This window comes from Electrophorus electricus, chromosome 2 (assembly GCF_041902795.1).
Source record: "Electrophorus electricus isolate QZ-2024a chromosome 2, ASM4190279v1, whole genome shotgun sequence".
Lineage (NCBI taxonomy): Eukaryota > Metazoa > Chordata > Actinopteri > Gymnotiformes > Gymnotidae > Electrophorus > Electrophorus electricus.
In genome coordinates, this window is record NC_137498.1 from 39,944,235 (window position 1) to 39,963,270 (window position 19,036).

At 38.6% G+C, this 19,036-nt stretch overlaps 1 protein-coding gene across 1 annotated transcript; it reads left to right on the top strand.

The window, feature by feature from the left end:
* Nucleotides 1-7,017: 7,017 nt before the first annotated feature.
* kpna6 (karyopherin alpha 6 (importin alpha 7)) lies at nt 7,018-18,771 on the top strand. Its single transcript, XM_027026528.3, has 14 exons — nt 7,018-7,152; nt 8,933-9,066; nt 9,192-9,287; nt 9,504-9,603; nt 9,774-9,868; nt 9,999-10,130; nt 11,009-11,097; nt 11,294-11,393; nt 11,916-12,079; nt 12,251-12,329; nt 12,494-12,619; nt 12,820-12,947; nt 13,317-13,495; nt 13,631-18,771. The coding sequence occupies exons 1-14, from the start codon at nt 7,149-7,151 to the stop codon at nt 13,816-13,818; spliced, it is 1,614 nt and encodes a 537-aa protein (XP_026882329.1). The 5' UTR covers nt 7,018-7,148; the 3' UTR covers nt 13,819-18,771.
* Nucleotides 18,772-19,036: the final 265 nt, after the last annotated feature.

Sequence of the window (19,036 nt, forward strand, 5' to 3'; positions counted from 1 at the left end):
TTAAGTTATACACTTAACCCTACATCATGCTCTTGCTATAGTGCAGGGTTTGAATATGCTATAGTGATACGTAGTTCTCTTATAAATATGAGGCAGCAAAACATCTCAAGCTGAATTGAGTCATGGGTCTAAGTACCAGTAAACATCTATTCTCTCCTGCTTCACAATAAAGTTCCTCTCTGGGGGCGGCTGGATCATAGCAGGCAGTACCTGCCACTTCACTTGTCTTGCCCTTGGTCTCGTTTTTTCCCCTACAGCACAAAAACCCAAGTGCCTGTGCAGCTGAGAGGTGAAAACAGGGTCCGACAGGAACTCCAGACTCCCTTCTGTACATCGTCTAGCTGGGAGCAAATCCATGGCAGGGTAACAGAGGCATAATCATGAGGTAGGAGAGTGCCCCTCCACATCTGCACACAATGGCAACAGCATGAAGGATGATGTCTCCTTTTGTGACTCTCTTCTCTCCCTTTCTGTCCTAGCCTGTGCTTGCTTCTCTTCATCCTATTTTCAGCCTTAGCTCTCTCTTTGACTCTTCTGCTATTTTTCCAACACTTCTGCTCACTCGCAGAAACAATGGCCACAAGAGTGTGCTGATATGTGTTGGAAGAGCCAGATTTAAGAACATGTTCAGAAAATATTGCTAAAGAATATTACATTACAAAAAAAGTCTATTCTATAATAATAATAATAATAATAATAATAATAATAATTATTATTATTATTATTATTATTATTATTATTTACATTTGTATAACACCTTTCTCAGACTCCAAGACACTATTCTATTCTATTCTATTCTAGTCGAGACTAGTCTAGTCTAGTCTGGTCTGGTCTAGCCTAGTCTAATGTTAAACACAGCTATTCTAAATTTACAACACACACAGACACAAATACACACACTCAACAAGAAAGTGATCATGAAAGAAGGCGCAAATAAGTTCCCTCTTTTATAAAGCAGGGCATTCCCTGTGCCATATTCTAACCCAGTCACACCTACTCTTCTCATGTAAGCAGGGACAGTCGTGACTGTGGAAATGTCACGCGGATAAGAGCTGGGATTGCAAGTTTCACGGATCCTGTAGATAAGTTAAACACACGCACACACACAGGCGCACAGCCTAATTCAACATTTACACACTACAGATTGGCACGTGTAACCAAACGAGCTAAGCAAGATCTAGCTGAAAGAGGTCATTCTTTCTTTGACAAGTAGCCTTTTAACTAGAGAAATGTCAGTTATTAATCCACTGTACTATATAACATAATATCTATTTAGCCAATACCTTTAAAATGAGTAGTGGCTATTTGAGTATGTGAGCGTGTGTCTGTGTGTTTGTGGGAAAGAAGAGGAAACTGCGTGGAGGTGGGAGCCGTGTGTGTGTGTGTGTAGAAAAAGAAATGAGAGGTGGAAGACAGTGGGAAATGGATTTCCAGCTGCATGCTTGGCTCTGAGTAAAGTCCCACAGTGCAAGTGCCAGAGCAGAATTCCATTCCTGATGCTTCGATGTCTCAGAACAGGCTTTTAAGCACCTTTTTGTTTCCTTCATATCTTAGCCCTTTGTGCTCTCAGCTGCTGACCAGTCTATTTTTGTGGTAGCTTCAACAGTGAACAAGGTTGAATTTATCAGCTCTGGGATTTTTTTGTTGTTGTAGTCATTGATTGTTTGTTTCTTATGTTTAGTCTAAAGGCAGTTTAGGTACTGTCTGCCCTTGTCTCAGTATTTTAGCATTCTCAGCTTGCTTCCTAAAAAAACAATGTTTGGTCGAGATGTGTGGTGTGGTTTTTTTGCATCAGTGTGTGGTTATTTTATGTGTGTGCCTCTATATATGTGTGAAGATGGAGATAAGGAAATGTGTGTCTCTCTGTACCCTGCTGAGTCTAAACAGAAATGTGACCTTTCTGGGTGCTGTTTTGTGATCCCTGGGTCCAGCTGAGTCTAGAGACCATGCTGTGCTGTAAACAGAGACAAACAGCCCAGTTCTTACCATCACCACCACACCTCACTTTCTGTCTCACCATCATATCCTTTGTTGCACCACTACACCTCACTTTCTGTTTCACCATCATATTTTTTGTTGCACCACCATACCTCACCTTCTGTCTCACCACCACACCTAACATTCCGACTCACACCACATCATCTGTCTCACCACCATACCTTACTTGTCTCACCACCACGCCTCACCTTCTCTCTTACCATCATACCACTGTGCTAAACAACCTTAACACAAACATACTGTTCACACTGTGGAGTCTGCACTATAAAGCAAGGTTTTTAAGATACATGACAGAGTGCATAGTAATTTATGTATATACATCTGACTATGCCCTTTTCTAGTATTAGAAGAATTTCAGTCTTTTTTATTTACTAATACTGTATTTTTTTCAATAAATTGTAATTTGCACAAATGCAACGTCTGAAGTGCATTTTATTTCATTTTATCTCATTTTATTTTCCTTTTTGGGCCTTAATCACAAGGATATTTTAGTACAGTCACAAATAAGCAAGGGTTTGCTGCCATATAATCCAGGAAAAATAAAGATTAGGCTATTTCAACCCATAAATTATTAATATCATAATTTTCTGTGATTTATAATCACAATGCAGTTAAGCCTAGTAAGATGTTTCTTGCTGTTAATGACAAGGCTGTGCAATACATTAAGTTTGACCTTGAAGTTCAAAGTAGGATATACCCCCAAAGGTGATGAAGAATGATCATGTTAAGACCTTATGGAACTTCCATATACAGAGAGACAAAATGGTAATGGGATATAGTAGTGGCAGTTAAACAGCAGAAGAGGGCTGCAGTGATAGTTGTAGCAATCCCAAGTGATAGCAGTATTAGGAACAAGGAGCATGAAAAGCTCAAGATGAGATGGAAATGATGTGGAAGGTGAAGGCAACAGTGGTTCCGATGGTAATTGGAGAACTAGGGGCTGTGACCTCAAATCTGGGAGAATGGCTCCAGCAGATCTCAGGAACAATATCCGAGATCTTCATCCAATAGAGTACACTCTTGGAAACAGCTACGATACTACGCAGGCCTCTGGTAGAGGACGTGAACTTAAAGGAAAAAAAAACACCCGGAGGAGGGCGACTGGGGAATTTATATATATATATTCCTTCATTTTATATATATATATATATATATATATATATATATATATATATATATATATATATATTCCTTCATTTTATATATATATATATATATATATATATATATATATATATATATATATATATATATATATATATATATATATATATATATATATATATATATATATTCCTTCATTTCAGATAGGCATTTAAAAACATTAAAAGCTTTTGAACATTTATGTATTGTCACATTTGATTATTGTAAAATAAATTATATTTAACCTAATTCAATAAATAACCCTAAACATTTGCACAATTTCATTTTGTAAAATTGTTTTACTTTCAACAGTTCTGTGAATGAAATTACCAATAGTTTGCTTTTAGCTCTTCTGTAAGAAAAAAACATTTTGTTAAGATCTTTAATTAAAAATAATTGCTAAAGACTTTATTTTAATCAGCAACCATAATTAAAGACCTTCTAAAATGGTGAGAGAAAATGTGGGAACAGATATAATTTAAATCAATTAAAGTGTAAAAATACACAGAATTCTAAAAATGCAGATATGGAAATTATAGTTTACAGTGATTAAGCACATATAGATTGTTTTAATATAATTTAATCCAATTGACAGGTTGATTGGATTAGCACAGTCACACAGTATGTCAAAACTTCTCAACAGTTCACAAAGCAATAAAATAAGACTAAAATCCTAAGGAAATTTACATTAATAGTTTCACAGATTTTTAAGGTTTTAACAGTTCATACATACTAAGCTACATTCTTACTGACATACATTATTAACATTCCTAAAAGTGTGTGTAATAACATTTTTCTGTTAGGGATGAATGCTGATGAGTACCTCCTTAGGCCCAGGGTAACTCAGCCACTGTGGGGGACTTTTATTTTTTCTGGGCCCATCTCTAAAGTCTGGGGATTAGACAGAGCCAATGCCAGACCTAGAGAAACACTGATTTAGTGGAGTGGGGGGAGGGGGTCTCTGACCCAGGGGCTCTCTCTCTCATGTCTCCTCGTCCAGGATAACTGTGAAGATTTATGAGCAGGGGGCCTGTCCAGTGGAGCCCTCTCTAATAATGAGATATCCTCCAGGGCCAGAGCCACCTAATGCTCCCTCACTCTTATCAGCTCTGATGGGGGCCTGGCAGCAATACAGAGCTGTACGTCACTATGTATTGTGTTCGGTGAACTGTGGAGGGATTTTCTGTCGTGCTCTAATAATAAACGTGCCAGTTGGCATTACGATACTCAAGCATAAATGTAACATCTGTATTGAAATATTTCAAATTTCTTTTGAAAGTTCAGCACTATAGCTATAACCTAAAGCACACAGGCTTTAATCTCAGAAGGAGTAACAGAGATAGAAACTGAACTGTTGTGCTGTTCTTCCGTCTGTTCATTACAGTTTGTGTAAGAAGAGGTGGAACAAAGACACTTTCCTCACTGGGCTCATCAGATGCAGTTTGTGTACTATAATTGTGGCATATTGATCCAGGGGAGTTTATCTATTAACATGGCTAAGTGCTTTCCAAAGTAAGACCCCTCTTTGTCTTATTGAATCTCATATCTTTTATAGCCTGTTTGGTCATATTGACTCCAGCTATACTATAACCTACAAACACTTGCTTATCACACTGCAAAAATACCACAGATTTGACTGGCACTAAAACAGAATTAATTGATTTATTAGGCTATTGAACTGTGTCTACAGAAAACCTTTTTAAAATACATTGCTCGATTATTTTAGCAAATATCTACATGTATCCTTATGTAAAATTTAAACTTCACTGCCAATATAAATGTAAATGTGAATTTTCCTTTCAGATGTGCAATCTCTTCCACTCGCGGTGAACTTGTACCAGCATGGCAAAGAACCTTGCAAAAAAAATCCACAGAAAATTCTCAAAGTTTAGTAAGAAATGGACTTGGAAAACTTCAGCACAAGCCCTGGAGTACAGCTAAAACTCTATCAATGACTGTCATTCAATGCTGACAGTCAAGTCAGACACGTTGGTTGTGGATTTCTATTGGCAACTTTTAAGTACCAAAACCCACATCATCCGTTTGTGATACCATGGGCATCCGAAAAAAAAAATTTCTCTTTTCTCTCACTCTGCAGTTCCACAACCTGTCCCTCACAGCTGCTGCTATCTCTCTCACCACCTTGCTAGCTCCACACCAGCAGAGGAAGATACAGAGAAGGAGAGTGGAAGAGTATGGATTTAATTTTATATTTTATTAATAAAGACATATCGCTTTCTCTGAGCTCACACACCTCCTCTCAACATCTACACTTCCCTCTTCAGCTATCTAACACTATCTTTATTAGAGCAACACAAAGCTGTGTGCTCAGGGAATCTTCATACAGGCTGCCTGTGTGATAGCGAGGCAGTTCCTTTGTCACTGCTCATTAGTATATGTAGTTTATGTATTTAATTAGTGTTTAATTAAATTGGAGAACAATGAGGTGTACTGGAAATGCTTCAAAAGTGTTGCTGCTATTTAGTTTATAATTATTTTCAACATGAACAGTTCTTGATGTGTTTAACCTAAAACAATAAATTCATTATGTTAGTGTTGATGTTACCTTAATATACTATATAAAAGACATAATCAACTGTTACCATTTTGCGAGCAGTGAAAAATAGCTTTAGTTTCCTGAATTACCTGAAACTGAATATCATCACTTGTCTACTAAAACAGATACATAACATTTTGTGACTTGGGGTCTAAAGAAATAAATGATTAGCCACAGACCTAGTGATACAACTGATGTGGCTGTCAAAGAAATGTCAAAGGAATTAGCAGCATGATATATAAAAGAATGAGCCTGTGGTTCTTATCTTAACTAGGGTTATATTTCTTCTGACTTAATAACAGGAGCTGAGAGCTCTGGGTTTGAGAGGAAATGGAAGTATGACATTCAAGATAAGACAAATGAAATTATATGTAAAGTCATCTCAGTGTTTGTCCTTCACTGGGTAACTTGCAGTGCCCAAAGTTGTAATCTATCAAAAAGATAGCGTTTTGAGTCATAATAAACTTTGCTGGTATTCCACAATACATCAGTTTGAAATGCGTATTCAAAACGGGCATTATCCGTGTTTGTTAAAGTTCGAGACTCAAGTCCCGAAGGCTGCCAAGTAACAGATAGCTCTGAATGGAGCTCCCATTTTCTAAAGCTGCAGGGCTACAGAAGATCCAGTCAAAGTGTCCTTTAAATAAAGATACTTAATACCAAAGCTACTTTACTAGCTCATGAACACTTTTGCCTTCAGTACTATTTCTAGACCTAAACACCCCAAATACCTGTTGCAGTAAATAGGCTTTTTAGCAGGCTTATGTACGCGAATAGCGCAGTACTGCATCTCGAATCGCACGGGATAAACACCAGGTGCCCTAGTAGACCAGATGAAATCCTTTGGATTCTGGGGTTTCTGTGTGCGCGTTTTACTTCGCACAGATAATACAACAGCGCCACCAAGCGTGTGCAGTGCTTGCCACATTGTCCCATGTAGCAAAAAAAACCAGCACCTTGCGTACGCAGGATTTCAATTAATCGCTTCACTTACTGCCCTTTTATTCGTTTTACGTTAGATTTCTTCAAAGCTATATAGAAAACAGTTGCACGTTGTTTTTGTTGCTGCTTTCACGCTCGTACAATAAAGTTTACACTTTTGTGTCTAGGCGGGTTGGAGTACGCGAGTACAAATCAATCTAATTTTATAATCTAATCTAATTTCGAACTTTACAGTATAATTTGAAAGATAAATATTTCCACAGTTCAATTATACGCTGAACGTTTAATGAACTGCATCTGGCTGAAATGCACTAATCATTTATTAGGGCGCATGTGCTATTTATTTGCCCGTTTCTCGGTTGGAGCGCGTTTCATTAAGTTTGTCCGTGTAGGCCCACCGTACCCCTCCGACATATTGTTTTTGAGGAGCGATTTCTTCCCGGAGAAAGTAACTAGAGTAACTTCTAGTCACTGCAGGCCATCAAAATATACTTTTCCATAAAGCAAAATGGGTAAGTTTCTTCACTGTTTGCTCTTACATAATGAGTAAACTTACAGCTGTTGTTGGCAGTGGTAAGCTAGCAGGTTTGTATCGGCTGGGCTGTTATGGTGTAGCGCGTTGTTTTGTCATTAGTTGGTCTAGTTATGATTGATATTTTGTTAACATTGATTTCAGCGGTTGTGCCCGTAAAACAACTACAAGCGTGTTTGCTTGGCGCTCGGAAACAGTCAGACAACTTAATCCTCAGTTAAAGCCTTTTTAAAAGCTAACCTAGCTATGTAATAGTTAGGTTGCTCGCTAAATAAGTAAGCTCGAAATGAAGAATATTTTTATTTTAAAGCTGTCTATCTAGTTATGTGGAAAAACACAAGTATAATGCCCACAAGTATGTCATTCAGTAATTTGTCGATGTAAAGTTAGGCCGATATCATATTTATATAGCTAGCTATGAAGTTTGACTGATCTAGGTTAATAACTCGCTGTATCTAGCTACTTAAAATAACTAATCAAGTTAGGTAACCTAATCTTGTTTAATAATGCCAGGATAGCTAGCGTTAACTTGGCTACCCATATAACCTAGTTACATGCTGGTGTATCTGTTTGTCTATGTGGTTTAGACTTTAGCTTGCTAGATGTGTATCTCGTCAACTAACGCTAGCGTTATCTGTCTTCTGTTTTATCCGAACTGAGTCTTTGCTGAGTCCTTCAGTTTGCCAGCCGTTGTGAAAATGTGGAAAATGTTCGAAAACCAGCTATTTACAGTCTGTTTTGAGCAATTAATTTTTTTTAATTAATTACATGTGATTTAATTGATTGAGTTTGTCATAGTTTTATTTCTACTGCATTATAGTTACTCTCAGGTAAGCATTCAGGAGTAGTTCGTCCTCTCAGGCTGTTTACTGACGCATTTAGTTAAAAAAAGATTTTGAGAGCACACAAGTACAAGGGTCCAGGGCCGTGGTGTCTTGTTTATAAAACGTAGTGGACACAAGCATGGTCATTTAAAATGGCTCCCGAGGATGGGGCCTAAGCCACACTGCTATTTTGGAGTCCCATGTGGGCACTATAACTGTAATGGTGCTCTCAGCAACACAGCTTACTTCACTGACAAGCTAAATATGACATATCGTGAATAGTTGTTCACCCTTCCTTAGCATCAAGATGACCAAGGAAAAATTCTTGAAAGGCCAGAAGTAAAACTGAGAGCACGGTGGGGGGGTATTTACACACAGGCTGGGGTTGGGAATTTCTGATGCTTGCGTATTTAAACGGCAGTTAGCTCTGCTTTGTGGAATGCTCTGAGGTATGGACTGGAATATGAGATGAAAATGCAGAGATGCTACAGATATCTCTCAAAGATGCCTGTTCTTTGTTTTATTTTCTCTTTTATGGTAATTTGGTCCATGTTTTTTCTGTTGTCTAGTTCATAGACATGTTTGTTCCCTGATCTGTCTGCTAAACAGGCATTTCTGCAAAAGATGAACATCAGTACCATATAGTGTAGTTTTATTTTATGTCCAAAAATGTTTGTATATTGACAGCAGCAATAACAGAGGAAGAAACTGACTTTTTTCCCCTCATTGTCTCTCACCATCCCCCTCTCATTTCATCATTTCCCTCACTCACCTATACCTTTTAACCCATGCTCTAGATAATAGACTTTCCCATATTGAATTTTCAGTATAACAGATGTATCATTTACAGATAAATTTAATGTCACCCTAATTGAGACGCCAGTTTGAAGGTTGTGAACCATTGCTGTATCCAATTTGTTTCCTTTTGTTGTGCAGAGCCATCGGCAAGTCCTGTGAAGGATAACTACAGGATGAACCGCTATAAGAACAAAGCGCTTAATTTGGAGGAGATGCGTCGGAGGAGAGAAGAGGAGGGAATTCAGTTGAGGAAACAGAAAAGAGAGCAACAGGTAATTATCTCCATCTCTTCGGGATATTTCTATTTATTTATTGCTTGCTCTCTTGCCACCCCTATACATTACCATCAACACTTATGATTGTGCTGTGGTGTCAATGTCCTCTCTGTGTTTGGCAGCTGTTCAAGAGGAGAAATGTGGAGTTGCTTAATGAGGAGGGGGATATGTTTGCCAGCCCTCTCATGGACTCCAATATCAGCTCCACTACAGAGACTGTGAGTCAAAGCCCACCTCCGTGCAGTCCACATGGATTCCCTTCACAAAGTCCACTTGTTAATTATCTGACTCTTTGACCAGTTATTTGTGAAGCTTGAGCTTTCACGACAACCTACATTTTTTTTGTCATTGTTTAAAGGTTCATTAAATGGGATAAAAATCTTGTTACAAAATGGAGTGTACTGTTTGCTAGTGTGGTTCTGATTTCTTTTCAGGAAGGCGTGATCACAAGAGACATGATAGAAATGCTCTTCTCAGACGATCCTGAATTGCAGCTGGTTACAACACAGAAATTTAGAAAACTCCTGTCAAAAGGTTGTCAGCACAACAAATGTTATCTGTGGGCTTCATTAGACATAGCTGGGTGGATCTTAAACTGATGAACTTCGATTTGTCAAATCCAACTCTTGTAACTTGTTTGTTTGTTTGGGTTTTTTTGGTTGGCTGCTGTGTGGTGCCTTTCATTTTCTTTTTTCCTTTCCCAGAACCAAACCCTCCCATTGATGAGGTCATTGGCACACCCGGAGTTGTAAATAGATTTGTAGAGTTTCTTGAAAAAAGCACAGATTGTACATTACAGGTAAAATGTCAGCTAGCATCTCTGCTTTCAGGAATTTTCAGATACTGATTTCCCCCTCCAATGTGTTTTGAACCAAAATGTATGTACGTACACCTATTTCCATTTTTATGCATTTGTTAATCCTCCTCAGTTTGAGGCTGCGTGGGCATTGACCAACATCGCCTCTGGCACCTCTCAGCAGACCAAATTTGTGATCGAGGCAGGTGCTGTTCCCGTATTCATCTCGCTGCTCAGCTCTGAATTTGAAGATGTCCAAGAACAGGTACTAACAAAGAAAACCGGTCTCTTTCAGAGAACAAGAAGGAAGTTCAGACTGGATGCTGGGTTTTTAGGGGTCACCATACATGTAGTTCACTAGATGTGAAGCCAGTTATCAGCAAGTCATTCCAGATGCATTAAAATATGAATCAATAGCATCAACACTCATAACTGATATCCACGCAAACTAAATTATTTTAATTCAGAGTGGAACACAGTGGTATAAACAACCAGTAAAACGTGCAAACACACTGAATTCTTCACTCAAATTATTAGCTTTGTACGGTAAAAGATATCTGCATACACACTGAAGTAAAATTGGATCCATGTTGCCACCATGGTGATTAGGAGTCGTCATGTCGGTGCCACAGAATTCCAAATCTGAAGTGGAATACTACAGCTGATTTAGGATCATCTTTGTGGATGATGTAATGAGAGGGGAGTCATTACAGCTGAGATGTTTTCAAGCATGCATTCCTTCTCAGTATTTTCAGCATGGGATTCTTTAGTTTTTCCCCCCATGATGAACTGTAATAAAATAACTGCTCTTAATAGTAATTAAAAGGAAAGCAGTGAATAGTGTCTGTTTTTCAGAGAATTAACAGCCTGGGCTGCTTGACTGAGGAAGTTGGGTCCTGTGAAAATTGGAAAAGAATTGTAATAGAATTCTTACATTTTGAAGAATCATCCTCCCTCATTGCCTTTAAAATGGTTTTAGTAGCTACGTTTCTATAACAGTATCTTGCCTCTTTATTTTATTTAGTTTTCAGTCTGTGGTATAAGGTGGCTCACCTGACGTATTTGGTATCACCGTCAGCCTTGAAAGTTTGTTTTTGTTTGCTTTTTTTTTTCATCCCTACAATGATGATTTCTTTGTTCCAGGCTGTATGGGCACTGGGTAACATTGCAGGAGACAGTGCAGTTTGCAGGGACTTTGTGCTGAACTGCAATATCCTCCCACCACTACTAATGTGAGTGCTTATGTACTGTGCTTTGTCCATCTTCAGGGGGTTTATGGCACTGTGCTGAGACAATATTTCAAATTTGTGATGCATTGTTTGTTTTTTTCCCCTCTTCCCTAAACTTTTTCCACTTCCCCCCCCCCCCCCCCCCCCACTTAATCTTTGCCCATCTTACTTTAACTCCACCCCCCACCCCCACCCCCAGACTGCTGACCAAATCAACTCGGCTTACAATGACCAGGAATGCTGTGTGGGCCCTGTCCAACCTCTGCAGAGGCAAAAGTCCACCACCAGCCTTTGAAAAGGTCTTGCCCCAGTCCTCTCACTCTTCTGTTTTCCTGCATGGACCTTTTTATCAAAATTAAATTACTTTTCTTTTAGAGATCTTTTACATATTGCCTTTCTTTTACTTGTCACTTGGTCTGACACTCCATATGCAATTTAAAAGCCAACATGGCCATCTTGAAACAGGTCATTAATCATCCATTCCTGCCAGGAACTATGGGTGGCCATGTCATCCAGGTGCTTTCTTCCAGTTTGTACCCCATTAGACATTTAAGGGAGAAATGCGTTTGTGGTAGGCTGGGGGTGGAATTGATCAGTCCTAAACACCTCAGCCTGCAATTGTGCCTCCTTATAATAGTCTTGTCCATTTTGCTTCTGCTGGCAAGACCAATATGCCTAGTTTGTTTGAAACGATGGAGTCAAAGCCAGCAAAAAGGTTCTGTGGTTTAGGTCTGTTGCACAAAGCTACTAACTGACAGTCTCAGTACTCAGCTGGACATGCACATTCTGAACCCTTTCTACTATCCAACCCTCTTTGGCAGGTGTCCCAGTGCCTACCTGTGCTGTCCCACCTGTTGTTTAGCAGTGATCCAGACCTCCTGGCTGATGCCTGCTGGGCTCTGTCCTACATGTCCGATGGACCCAACGAGAAGATCCAGGCTGTGATCGACTCAGGAGTCTGCAGAAGGCTGGTGGAGCTGCTTATGTGAGTACAGGTGTTGGAGGTGAACTAGAAATTAATTAAAACAATCTGAAAAGGGGCTGCATTAAATTCTTACTATTTATAATGGATTTTCTGGTGTGTGTGGGGTTTTTTTTTGTTTTTTTTTGTTGTTTTTGTTTTTTTCATTTGTGCTGCTATTCCTTCACCTTCTAGGCATTCAGATTATAAAGTGGCATCTCCAGCTCTGAGGGCTGTTGGGAACATTGTCACTGGTGATGACATTCAGACACAGGTCCGTGGAGTTGCTGAATGGTCATTGTATGGCTGTCTGTGTTGACCTTCCATGGTTTAGGCCTTTACTTTAGGCTGTGTGCTTCATTCTCTCATTTTTTTAATTTTTAGATTTTATTTTCCCTTGCTTTCTTTCCCTTCCTCCAACTCTTTTCTGCCCTCCAGGTTGTACTGAACTGCTCTGCCCTTCCCTGCCTCCTGCACCTTCTCAGCAGCACCAAAGAGTCTATCAGGAAAGAGGCATGCTGGACTATCTCCAACATCACAGCAGGCAACCGAGCTCAGATACAGGTATGCACTGACTCCTCCTCGCACCCAGCTTGCATATTACTAAGAAGATGCCTCAAATTCTATACAGCAGTGTTTCTTTGCCCCAAACTTCCAAGGTGTATTTTTTTGAAAGCTGAATTTAGTTTATGGACCAACAGTGATGTGTTTTGTCATCAATGGATTTTTAATTTTCTTTTTTTCTGTCCCTTTGCTCTCCTCAGACAATAATAGACGCAAACATCTTCCCTGTCCTGATGGAGATAATTCAGAAAGCAGAATTCCGCACCAGGAAAGAGGCAGCATGGGCCATCACCAATGCCACGTCTGGTGGAACGCCAGAGCAGATCCGGTGAGCCCCAGATCTGAAGTCACATGTCCTTCATTCCAGGAAGTACTGTGGGAAACATTTCAGTGACAGCCTCTTGTTTAGTTCTCTTGAAATGGTGTCAGAATGGCACAGTAGTGGCTTTTCCTTACTGTTTGAGCAGTCCTGATTTGATATTTTTAATAATGGATATTGTATAACTAAATTGGAATTTAAAAATGGCGGAGTTTATTTTTAGAAACTTCATTTGGGAGCATTTTTAATTGGATTCTGTTCATTGTGAAAGCCTAAGTGATTTTGAATTTAACTTCAGTTATTCTGCACCCTTCTAGATTTTTCATGTCTCTTTCCTGCTTTCTTATTCTAACTATTGCTTTCACATTCTCTCTGTAGGTACCTGGTCAATTTGGGCTGCATTAAGCCCCTGTGCGATCTGCTGACTGTGATGGACTCCAAGATTGTGCAGGTGGTTCTGAATGGTTTGGAAAATATTCTGAGACTGGGAGAACAGGAAGCCAAATGCAACAGTGGCGGCATTAACCCGTACTGCAGCCTCATCGAAGAGGCCTATGGTATGTTGTTGGCAGCAGTAATGGCTTACGTATTTTTGCTAAAAAGATAAACGTAAACTCTCGTATTCTGTGTATTCATGTGATGGACAGTAATATCACATTACATTTATTTTGTCCTCCCCTCTTTTCCAATAGGCTTGGACAAGATTGAGTTTCTTCAGAGCCATGAGAATCAGGCGATCTACCAGAAAGCCTTCGACCTCATTGAGCACTACTTTGGAGTGGAGGAGGAGGACACCAGCCTGGCCCCACAGGTGGATGAAAACCAGCAGCAGTACCTTTTCCCTCAGCCAGAGGGTGCCATGGAAGGCTTCCAGCTCTAACCAGTCACGCAGCACTTCACAGCCCACTGTTTTAGTGCCCGTCCCTAGCTTGTGCCAACAGGCTATACAGGACCCACTGCAACTAAACAGGTCCAGCTGTGGTCCAAGCAGACTGGTCTGCTCACACTGAGAGGAATGCTACAGACATCGTTTGCACTGTTGCAATGATGTTCGTTTCTGTCTTAATTGACCTTTAAATAGTATCACTCAATTTGACCCTGAGAAGTTGATGGCACTGGCCAATTTGCTTTCCCTCTATTCTTTTGAAAATGCTATTTACTAGGTGTACATTCCTCCCCACACCAACAACTTCATAAACCTGCTGTTTCATCACACCTTTTCCTTCCTTGTTTACTCCATCAATTAATATTGTCTTCCTCAGCTAATTAAGACTTTTTTTTTTTTCCCCTCCTTTTTCTCCCCCCTCCCCATTGCAAACCCTAGTAGTAGCAAACCATGGTTTGGTTGTAGGTTGTAAACCATGCTTCCTAGACACAGTGGTGTACTAGCATCTGAGTGCATTTGTCATTGAGAGATTTCACCCACTTTTATGGAATACTGTTGGTTTTCCTTGGTGGTGTTGGGTTTTTTTTGTTTTTTTTTAATGCTACCTTATGTTTGAGCACAGCCATCACATTTCAGTAAGGTTCAAATACATGAGACAAACATTCAGACAAATGGCAAAATAATTGGTTACCTATTCATTGAAATATGCCATGATTTAATGCACAGTGTAAGAACAGGGCTGGGATTTTCACTAGGCTATTGCACTGATTTATACAAGTAATACTTGCGTTGTGTGTTTGTGTGGTTCCTAGTTATGCACCAGCACACATGCTTGATCTTTTATATGGCTTTCACTGAACTAAAATTTGAGTTTGGGTTTCTTTTTGTTGGTTTCAGTATGACAGTGCATTGAATGTATCTGGATCAGACGATGTTAACAGCTTTGTTTGGGCAGCCCTTAGTCTGTGCATGCTAGGCTATTGCATGGTTTTCTATTCTACCAAGCTCTTTGTGTATTCCTTGCCATATCTAGATGCTCTGTCATCAATTACCTTAATGTTACTATAACAATTCATTAATCAACTGCTAGCTACAGTTGTTTATTCATTTTGAAATGTCAAGGAAGAACAAGTTAGCCTCATCAAAAATTAATTCCCTGATCACATCAGTTAGTAATTTAATAGCATGTAAGTAGCTCCTTACAATAACTGGGGGGGAAAAGCATTAACTTCATGTTCTTGGTGAATTGCATGATATGGCAAGGGATATGCATGTAAATTATGACTATCCTAACAAAATATACATTGCGCGCACACAACTCTTGTACACATGCAAAGTTGCATAAATTGTACACACATTCAGATAGGAACACCACAAGGCAAAGAGAAAATGGCTTCCATAATCTTCGACATTTTAGGATTTTTTATTTATTTATTTTTTTGGGTAATGTTTAGCTTTCTTATACCCCTAGCTCTTCTGTTGAGGGTATTGGACAGCACTAAAGCAGTATGTTCAACCTGTGTTTTTGTTTTTTTTTGTTTTTGTTTTTTTCTCCCCCACTAAATGAGACTTTATGCCTACTCATTCCCCTTGTCCCACAATGAAATGCTTTTGTATGATTTTCTTGCCGTCATGCATTCTGAGTGATGCATGACCACAAGAGGGGCTTATAGCCCCTGTGTTTAAAGATGGGTTTTTTTGGGGGTTTTTTTGTTTGTTTGTTTTTTCAGGAAAAGACATGTAAACTAGTTTTTCTTCTACTTGTAAACTCTCTTAGTAACCTATGGAAGCATCCTTTTCTCCTACCTCTGCATCACACTGACTCCTGGGTGCTGTAATGAGTGGAGTTGCATTAGCTTTAGAAGGTCCTGTATCAATGGGTGAGGACAGACAATGACTGACGGATGATTTGGGAAGTCGAGGGAAATATCTTCGAGGCTTTGTGTTCACATCAGGATTCTGTTGCTTATCTTGGCAGAGAATCTTTGTAGTGCGTTGACTTTGGTTGGCAAAGATGAAGTCATGTATTTTTTGCGCATATTTTAGTGTAAAGTATAATCAGAGCAGCCAGTGTACTAGCTTCCATGAGTGCTCAGACCTTCAACTTTGACTTCAGCACTGCAGCTCCTTCTTAAAGAAATAAATAATTTTGGTACTTTGTACATGAATCTTAATTTTCTTTCCATCAAAGCAGTTTATTCACCAAAGCAGTTTACAGTTCAGCTTCCTGTCCTAATAAGAATATGCATTGTGGAAAATATTTGAATCATATACATTTGTTTATTTTTGTTGGTACCATGAATAGAGATCAGTTGAGAGGGTTTGTTTTGAGAAAATGTGGTTATGCAAAACTGATTGTCAGAACATATTACTCTGGTGAATGAAGACTTTCTGTAGATGTGAAACAGATTGTAAGTCTGAGTCATGCATTTTAAACCATTTATAACCGCATATTGATGATGCTACCGAAAGGACAAGAAGCACTTTAAAATGTTTTACAGCCTTATTTAAAATCTTGATTACACATTTGGCATTTCTGTGCAAATGTGAGACATATGATGCATTGCGAGAAATTTTTTGCTTTGGTGGGCTCCGATAGTCTTGGCATTTTCTGCTTCTTTTTGTTTGAAAATGTTATCGGTTTACCAATAGCTGAAGCTATAGCTTCAAACCGATGGCTCTAGGTGGTTAAGGTCTTTTACACAGAACGGTGACCAGTTTTGCATTTTATTGCATGATTAATGGTCGTCCTCCAAAGTCATTGGAGTTTAAACTTATAGGTAGGGGGAGATGCTCCTTCGTCTGCCCACTTGAAGTCAAGACTCTACAGAAATGTACAGGGAAGTAAGGAGTTTAAAAGCAGAGTTGATTTACCTTTTATGAAGTTGTTTTTGATACTTTTGCCATGCCATAGTACTAGAACAGGGCTGGAGCTACCGCAGTTGCACAACTTGGCAGTGGCTTTCTTCTATCATACTGTCTTGTGCAGCTCTTAAGAGACTCCCCCCACCCCCCGACTGTATGTATGTATTTTTATTTATTTATTTATTTATTTGGGTGGTTGGATGGATGGATAGATAGCTTATAATAATGCAAGAGGAATCACTGCTGTATCCTCTAGGAAAGGCTCGTTTGTGTTGATTTGAACACTAGGTATTACTGAAATGGCACTGGTGTCCAAACAATGTTATATTTTGTAAAAGGAGACTTGAGAACAGGCAAAACTGGAAGGTACAGGGATCCTATACAGACTACGTGTGCCTTGGTGTGCATCATGCAATTTTGACATTTCAATTAAAAACACTGGTTAATCAGATTGACTGACTGTTCTCTCAGCAATGATGCAGAGATAAAAAATGCTGCAATGATCTGAGACACATCAAAGAAGAAAAATCTGATTGCAATTGGTGAGGGAAGTTTAAAAAAAAAAAAAAAAAAAAAATCTAAACTCTATCCCATGGCATTTGAGCCTGGGTAGTGTAATTGAGTGAGTGGATAAAAATACATGGAAATTTGTGTGTGTGTGTAGAAATGAAAAATGCACTCGTTTTCACAAAAGTGCCAACCAGACCATCAAATACTGGAGGCTGATGAATATTGATTTCTGATTTTTTTTTCTTTCGATTTGTTTTTCATTTGTTTTATATTTACTTGAATGTGCACACATTTGTGCAAACGTTGCTGCTCTATTTTCATATCTTGAGGTTACATTATCTGCAAAGTTTCAGTAGACATGTGGCAGTCTGCTATTTGTACACCAAATTGCTAAATTGAATCAAAATATAAATTCAAATGTAAAGCTAACTTATTTTGCTGTACTAATTTACATTTTTTTTTTTTTTTTGAATCAAGGTTAATTCCTCTTACACCCCCCCCCCCCAAAAAAAAAAAATCTCCCCACTTCTTGCCTGGGGGCGAAGCATCCAATAAAGGAAAGAAAAAAAACTCCCTTATGTATGGGTACACAAGAGAGGTCGTATCTTTCTTATCATAGGGACTTTTTGACACATTCTCCTGCATTCAAGGACTTGACATATTTGACATCACTTGTGTTCATTCTCAACTGAAAATTCAATTTGCAAGGAGACCAAATTGAATGGCGCCAAGTCAGACTGCTTCCTATGTCTGTTTCTAGCACAACACAATTGAGCTATTGCGTCTTCTAGAGCTGTTTTGTTTGGGTTTTTTTTGTCTTCTGAAAATCAAGTAGGCTTCAGGGAAGAAAACGGCAGATTCCATAGTTAACAGCCACTCTGTCCTATGCAGGGATATACAAGTTTCAGTTCATGTTATGTGCACTGGTGACACCTTTTTAGAAGCATGAATAAATCAGCGTTTCATAAATCTATAAAATAAATTGCATGTAAAATACACATTTAGCAGTACCCAACAGGGAATTTGTTGTATTGACTTGAGGAATAGTTCTGCCACTGTCTTTGATTATCAATGACTTCCAAGAAGTGCAAAAATTGATAAAGGCCACACTTGTATGGTTCAACTGAGTCTTTCTGGTCTTCCGTCCTAAATCTTGTAGATGTTTATATCTTGAGACTTTTTGTCTCTTCCAGATCTGAAGCTGGTGCATAATGCTTGGCTGTAACATTAATATTTTTAATAAAAGCAAATGAACTTGTTTAAAATGCATGTTTATTACATTTATTCTTGTATGCTATTTAGTTTTTGTCCAAGAGGATATTCTGTCCTCATCCTGTAATGTTTTTCTTTTAAAGATATATTTATGTATATTTTCCTCCTTTTTGCCACCTATTACCTACCTTCTACTGTGACTGACTTGACTTTACCAACAGTATGAATGAGTGACTACAAATACACAAACTGAAAATGTCACACAAACGTAAACATGAACATTAATATTATTAAACAATTAATTAAAATCTAGAGATTTAAAATTTGTCCAGAATGCTAATAAAGTAATAAATAAATAAATACATTTGGCCCTTTGCAATTTTTCCCCATGTGTTTGTAATAAGTTTGAAACTTAACGTATCTTCCTGATATGAAGATATATACATATGGCTGCTTTGTTTAACTAATGTACAGCTAGCTATTACGTTAAAAGTAATCAAAAGTTTAATGAAAAAAGTAAATTTGGCTTCCTTCAGGATCGCAGAAATTAAAAATGTGGGGACTTTGAACCTGTTATACATGCATCTGCCATATAAATTGTCCAACCTGTTTGTGTAAATGGTTT